The following is a 7,500-nucleotide window of genomic DNA, read 5'->3' as shown; positions in this document are numbered from 1 at the left end:
GGTGGGGGAGGTTGAATAGAACAGAAAAAATGCTCTCCCTCCTAATACTTTTTTTTTGCTTGTTTTTCGTTAATCCATTTGCTTTTCATCGGGATCCGACTTCCATTCTCCTCGGCGACATCTGCCTGCTCCTGCTGAATCCTGTGGATCGTTCCAGGCAATCGTGCCAGGGGAAAATGTTCAACCGAATGCCTTTAGGGTGTCTTTCCCAAAAATTGGAACTCGATCGCAGGGCAGAAGGTGGCGATTTTCGGAAAGGGTGCGAAAAACGAGAACTGGATCCGAAAGGTGGTGCAGGAAAACGCCATTTCCATGTTGCGCCACATCGAAGGAAGGGGTTTTCCCCCTTATCATGCCGATGCCCGATCCCGATCGGTGGTTTTCGAGGACATTCGTCTTTTTTTATGTTACCCGGGAGCTCAGCATCGGGACCAGACGAGGAGCACCTTCTCCCCGGAATGCAGTGAAGTAGTTTTTCATTTCCGGCTGCTCCAAACCAACCTAATACCAACTGGAATTTTGCCCTGACCTCCCAACCGGCCACCCGGGGACGTGCTGATGGTTTGTATGTATTTTAATCCGTTCTCGGCGGGCCCGAAACCCCAGGGGGAGGAAGTAGGAGATTTCATTAACTTTTGGCCTCCCGCAGCGAACAGGACGACAAGCGGTTCATTATCGATCTCCAATCGTAACCGGTCTCCCACTTATTTGCAGCTTGTCAGAGGGTTAGGTGGAGGGTCATAGTCCTCGTTTTTTTACAATTTTTCTCTCCTTTTCCGTTTGGTGCGACATGGGGGAACAGTATTCTGTTCCGTCAACCGCCATACCCTGCATAAGGTGATGCGGAGAGAGGAGAGTGCTGGTGGAACAAGTCAACAAGCGACTTTTCCGATCTCTAGTGCCAAGGGACGACGCGAAAACCCCTTTCGGGAGTGGAGTAGGAATACGATTACTTTTTTTGGTACTGTTTCCATCCAAACTTTCCACTGGTCCTTGGTCTGACTTGCCAAAAGTTGAATTTCTGGGACAGACGCTTTTTGGACTCCATCCGCAAACCAACCAACCCACTGCTCCGCGCGGGTTTTCAATCCACCCTCCCCCCGGGGGAATCGTAAAAGAAGATTAAAATCAAATAAACCGCGCAACCGGACGAGATTGAACTTTAAGTCTTCCGTGCAGCAGCAGCAGCAGCATCACCACCACAGAGCAAAAGGCGAGATTTGTCGTAAAAACATCGCGCCCAAAAGGAAGGAAAGCGGTACTGGGGAGGATGCTGATGGGCTGGAAATCAAAATCTTATCGATTTCGGGGGCAGTTAAACCTAACCAATCTATCCATTCGCTTCGCCCTCAAACTGAACGCAACGGACACGAGAGGCACTCTAGTTTTTGTGCCATGTCGCTCCGTTTCACCGTAGCGTTTTGTGAATAAGCAAACACGCGAAACATGAAGTTGATAGAAAATCCTTCCCTTGAACATAGTTTTTTTTTATGTTCCGCTTATTGCTTGTTAATTTCTGGAAAGTACTCCGCGGGATCTGCCACCTAACGACGGCAGAAACACACTTTAGGCGACACATTGTGAGTAATGCTTTTGATGCAATAGAGCTTGATAATTTAAAACTTTTCACGCTGACACCACTCTGAATCTGTAGTAGCTACCCTGTTCAGCCACTAGGGCAGATCGCGTAAACTTTCTCTTCCGAACACGGAATGGTTTACGTCGGACCAGTGTGCAAACAAAGTGATTCTCGGTAGCAAAACTCATATGTTGTTCGTTGTAACGTGGCAGTAGAGCATAAGCTGAGCGCACTAACGGTAAACAGGTGAATGTGAAAGCTGCTTAAAAGTAATTTTTCGAATGATTACCTCTTTGCTAATTAAACTTCACTGTTTAACAACACAGTGGAAGCCATTTTAAGTTACCTGCATCTCAAAAAGACTTGCTCTGAACGCTTCAGTTACTTCTATGACATCCCATCTTTGCAATCTAACTCCTCCAATGGCACGGCTCCATTTCAGTGCAAACGTAGAGTATCAACGAAGGGAAACCGAAAAGCGCATCCACATAATTAGTAACTGCCCCTTTAGTTGCCCTGCGGCTGCACCAGTGGAGTTTCGAATTCCAATTTATGCTTCTTGATATCCTCTGTGGAGCCACATCTATTGCTGCAGTGCCAAAGGAACACCGCACACCACCAGCTGCATCCTGAGCGAGGATAATGAACGAACTACCAAGTTGCTGCTCGCTAGCTCGAAGCGTGGTTATGCACTCCGCGAGCCACCACCAAACACCAATTCGGTCATTATTTCTACGATTATTAATACCACCACAGCAGCAGCGATAGCACGGAACGGTGGTCATTCCCGGTGGAATGTGACACTCTTTGCAAAAGATACGATAGGTTTTGCAGGGGGTCCTATTTCAGTGCTCACTCCATTGCAATTGGGAATCTGGCAGAGAGGATAGAGCCAGAGGAAAAGGGTCCTTGCGGAGCCAGCGGACGTGACGACGCAGCGCACACCAGCAGAACCTAATTTCTGTCAACCACACAACTCGGCTTCAAACTGCAGTGAATAATTCTATTACGGAGTAGCGCCGACCGACGCCAGCGCCTTTAAACATTCGGACACAAACACGCTTCTCACGCTAGCCTCACCAATCTGCCACCCACCACGGACCCAAACTTTTGTCCCCAAAATCCCCGAGGAACAAATGCAAACCCTTCGTCGTCGCTGGCTAATCCCGGGGCGAGGTGTTCCATAAAAAATGCCAACCCAACGAGCGGCGTCTCGACAATCCGCTCCAGCCAATGACTTTACTTCGTCCTTCTCGTTGACTTTCGTCCTTTTTTTAGTTGTTTGTTTTTTTTCTGTGCGGTTTTCTTCGCGCCTTTTGCGTCGTTTATCACCTTCTCGCCCTGAATCCGAGCCCGAATGGTGCAAGTGTCCGATTGTCGCACCACAAGGGCCCCCTTCACTTTCCCAACTTTAGCGCTTCGCGTTACTTCACTCGCACTACTGCTACTCACCAGCACTTGCATGTTGATGACAGTGTTTTCTTCTTCTTAGTTTGCTGCTGCTGCTGCTCTGTTGAAGCTTAAAGTGCACCCAGAACGGTAGAAACTGAACTGTTGGCTCGATTCGGTTCTGGGCATTGTTTTATACGTTTTGTTCCCCGGCGTTGGCTTTCAGATTCTGGGTTGTTCACTGAAGCTTGGCCGCCGGTGCCGTTTGAGGGATGAGATTTGCACCCCCAGCCCCACCACTTCGCCGGCCCAAAAACGCCGCTCTGGAAAGGGCAAACAGATGAAAATGATAATTATGCAATGCGATGGACTTTCCCAGCCTCAGAGCGCCGGGAGGTCGACCCTCAGGTGCTGGCGTGCTGCGGCTGCTGCGAGCTGCATTAGAACCGAACATGCACCCCCGGGGGGGGGGTTTAAGCCCTCCATTCACTACTGCACTCATTGTGTACCAAAGGTGTTGTCTAGGTCAGTGGCATCGTTCGATAGACGGTGCGCCCTCCCCATCGGTCTGCTAGCATAGGAGTGCTGATCCAAACAAATAACATCCAGCAATGCTTAATGCTCCTTCGAACTAAAAAGGATCTTAAATCATCCAAGCTCCTGGACTATTTTCACAATAACAACCTTCCATTCTAAAGGCTCCAGTAGATTCTGCTTCACCATTGTTTTGACCATCGAAGGCATTCCTTTCTGCAGAACTCAGAAGTTCAGCTCCCTTAGCTCCTAAAACTTTTCACTCACCCTCTTCAGCCCATTGGGAGAGGGCAGGCGCCTGCTTTCGTGCTAATTGGCAGCTGTGCATATGGCGTTCCGTGTGTATGGGAGGCTCTAGTTCCACGCCCCGCTCGCTAGTTAGCGTTACCGTATGCTCAGCACTGGCAAAGTACCAATTGAGCATGAAGTTAACCAAACACAGTTTCCAGTTTCTCACGAACCGGCGGCGGTGCAATCGCTACTGCTGGTCAACACTGCTGCTGCTGGTGGTGTTGGTGTTTTGTTGCAGTGCGGCGTGCTTTCATCATCATCATCATCATCATCTCAGCGGAAGCAGCGGTTCCATGAGGCCTTCAAAGGGGCCTCCTCCTTCTACTCATGAGGCTGGCCAAGCGGAAGTGATCAATGGTGGCCGATTAGAGGAGGGAAACAGCAGAGCATTCTCGGGCTATTAATGGGGCTTCCTGTTCCTGGATGCCGGTCCGCCGTGGCGCCGTGCGATAAGATGCTGTGCGGTTGCAATCCGATCACCAGCAATTTGTGTGGCTTCGTACCATCGTGTCTTTGCTGCGCACTGCAATCAGCATATCGGCATTTTGCATTTACCACAGCCGCCACCACACGCCGTATTGCGGCCATTTGGCAGCCAAGTGGTCAGCGGTCGGTCTCGGTTTCGGAGCATGAATCATGGTTTGATAAACACACGCCACCCGCAGCAGCACATGATTTCCCTCGGTCACCTTTCGCTGTGATTGATGCAAATGGAAGAGAAGAAAAAAATATGTGCATTTATGAAATTGATCAGCAGAGTATTTTCGCTCAATTGACCGTTTGCACGGTTGAGTTTTAAATTAATTAATACATCCACACCATGTGGTACACAGTTCCATTATGAACAATGGACCGTCATTTCATGATGATTGGCATCTTCAATTCAATTGGCATCCGAAACAACAATGCATTTGGCTCTTTACCACCAATGCCCACGACATATGAGTGCCTCATAGCTACCGTTTCTCTGCAACACAGAATTATGAAACCAATTATCAATACAAATTACTGCTTTTAAGCCTTCAGGCGCAACGGAACATGTTTTGCCCATTCGTTTCTTTGGCCAGTTGGGAACGAACACGCCACACATTTTTTTCCATTCGGTAAAAAATTCGTCGAACATAAAAGAACTCCAATCGTAAACACCTTCCGTGTCAGGCGCGCACACAGGGGTTTCATGAAACCAGAATGCATTATTTGATTTGATACCTGGATACACTCTGGCCCAGATTAAATGATATGAAAAGCGCGCATTAATATGCTGCCACCAACCAGTTTACAACAGCTGGACTGGGCAGATTGGCGCGGAATGCACTGCTTCAGTCAAAAGAGTGTCCATCATCGTGTGGCCAGGACACGTACATCAAACGAGACTATCGGCCCCGTGATCGTCCTATTCATCCATTGCGCGTTCCACGGCTTCCAAGAGACGAGTGATGTAGGTGTCCCTGGACGCACAGATCATGCAGTAGTAGAGCACCGATACCGATTTGGATAGTCCACTCAACTGGTGTGCCACGCGAATCAACGCGAATCCCCCCGAATGATGGCACCATTAGGGCACGGAGTAGATTATCGCACTTCCAAAAAACCTCCCACATGTGGCCTGTCGTTGGCACTCCAACAGAGGTGCCAAAATTAGTTTCAGAACGGGTGCATTACACACGGCAGGACTACTTCAAAGGTGCACTACACTCCCGCCACCCTCCTAAAGTGGCATCCTGGTACAGCGATAATCGTTCTGCACAACTTCGCCGAACTCGCTACTAACGGATCGGTTGAAGTGCATCGAATGCACGCATCCTGGTGTGGATCGCTGGCTGGCAAGGATAACGGACAGGCGCTCCCTCCTGGACTCCCCTGCTGAGCAGGATTTTCGCCCTGAAGGCTTCCATTTGCAATAACAATGGTCGGTGCATAAAATTTCGATAGAACGACCGACCGACCGGTGCCTCTGATGGCTCCGGCTTCCGGTGGACCAGTCAAAAAGCGCAAGCTCACACACCTGCCGTGCCAAAGAACAATAGATGACGGTAGCACCACGCCAACGGTGGTGCGATAATCGATGTTTGCCGTATCGATGTTGTTGTCAGCTGATAATGAATTGGTTTTTGTGTAGCGCAGCAGCGCCACCGACGTTGTTGCGTGCATTCCGGGGGCCAGCCGGAGTGGGGCTGAAGTTTATTTATTAATCATCCGAGACCTGGAGCTCTCTGATGTGGACCGCAGTGCTTCGATCGAGCAGCTAGTATGCATCCATTATTAGTAGCAATTCCGGTCCGGAATGGCACCATAAACCAGCGATATGGAGACAGTCAAGCGAGTCGTGTGCTGCTGCGAAGTGAGCTGTGTTCGCTTACATGTGTTTCTAATCAATAAAACACACTCCAAGAATTCCACGCAACAGGGAAAACTATGCAAATTGCTACAGTTTTCCTCGGAAACTGTCCAATCGATTCCGACTCCCATTTTTTGTGATGCGTGCGTCAGTATGGTAGCCATCGTGATCTTGAGGCTCGCATTAGAGTTCATTAAACATTCAGTTTACTATCCCCCTCCCCGGTTCCAAGCCAGGAAGATCTAATTAGATTGCAACTTCATCATTGAATTTAAACTATTTGCCCTCCGATCGCCCTCCACCTTCGACACCCACTCGCAAACCACTGCGGACGGTGCCAGCATAGAATGGATGCTTTTCACGCCCCATCACCTCGCTCGCCAGCCAACCAGCCAGCCAGCCATCATGGACGTAGACCTTGGACGTTGCAGCTCTCTGTGGGGAAGGCGAGCCGATTTTCCCACACAAACCGTACATTCCGCTCAATGCTGGTTGGCAGGAAGTATGAAATTACGATCGAAAGCGAAAAAAAAGGTCCTGCTCTCATCGGTGGACGCGGGACCATGGACGAAATGGACGGACGTGGCGGATTCACGGCTCCACTCGCGCGAGGAAGCAACAATTTATGCAAATACAATGGATTTGCACTTCTCTTTTTTGCGCATTGATGCTAGGGTGAGAAGTAATACAACAGCAAAAAAAAAAGAAATGGCTACCACCACCACCATCTGTTCGCTGCTTTCGAACGGTTCGAACGGACAAACATTCCCTCACTATCAACAAGTTCTAGGAAGTGTGTAACGTTCTGTGCGGTAATGGAGTTTAAAGTTGGTGGATGTAACATGGTTCTGATGGTTCGATTAACGAGAAACTACTAATAACGATCAGTCGATACACATGTTTGCAGCACGCTTCTCGCTTTGTAGTGTATCTTTGTGTCGTTGTTCGTGTTTAATCCTTTTTTTTGTGTTTATGCTCCAAGCACCTCAGTTCGGAAAACATTGTTACTCCCGAATAACAAACGAAACCGTTACTTATATCGCTCGACCCAAGTATTCGTTCGATACAATTCCAATCAAACGCAACGTCCTCACTCAAACATCACAGGGGCTCTAAATTCCATCGCCAATTATCCGAAAAAAGGGCTAGAATCTTTCATGTTGTGCTCGTGGGGCTATTAAAATTGTGCTCCTTCTGGTGCTGGCATCTGTCAGCGTACGGACTTATGGACCGCGGACAAAGGAAACAATCAAAAGACACGACAAAATTTCGGGTGGAAAAAAAGGGTTCATAGTCATCACTTTCTGTCAATTCAATTTCTTCTGCCGGCGCCACCAGGCTGGTGGCCGTGGCCATCACCATCCATGGC

At 48.9% G+C, this 7,500-nt stretch overlaps 1 protein-coding gene across 1 annotated transcript in view; it reads right to left on the bottom strand.

The window, feature by feature from the left end:
* The window catches only part of LOC126569925 (uncharacterized), a 6,754-nt gene extending 3,637 nt beyond the window's left edge, over positions 1 to 3,117 (bottom strand). Inside the window, exon 1 of the mRNA XM_050227338.1 lies at positions 3,032 to 3,117. Coding sequence (XP_050083295.1) covers positions 3,032 to 3,043 — 12 coding nt within the window. The 5' untranslated portion in view covers positions 3,044 to 3,117. The remainder of the gene's footprint in view (positions 1 to 3,031) is intronic.
* Positions 3,118 to 7,500: the final 4,383 nt, after the last annotated feature.

Source organism: Anopheles aquasalis, chromosome 2, assembly GCF_943734665.1.
Source record: "Anopheles aquasalis chromosome 2, idAnoAquaMG_Q_19, whole genome shotgun sequence".
Taxonomy (NCBI): Eukaryota; Metazoa; Arthropoda; class Insecta; order Diptera; family Culicidae; genus Anopheles; species Anopheles aquasalis.
This window is presented reverse-complemented; position numbering and strand designations above follow the sequence as displayed.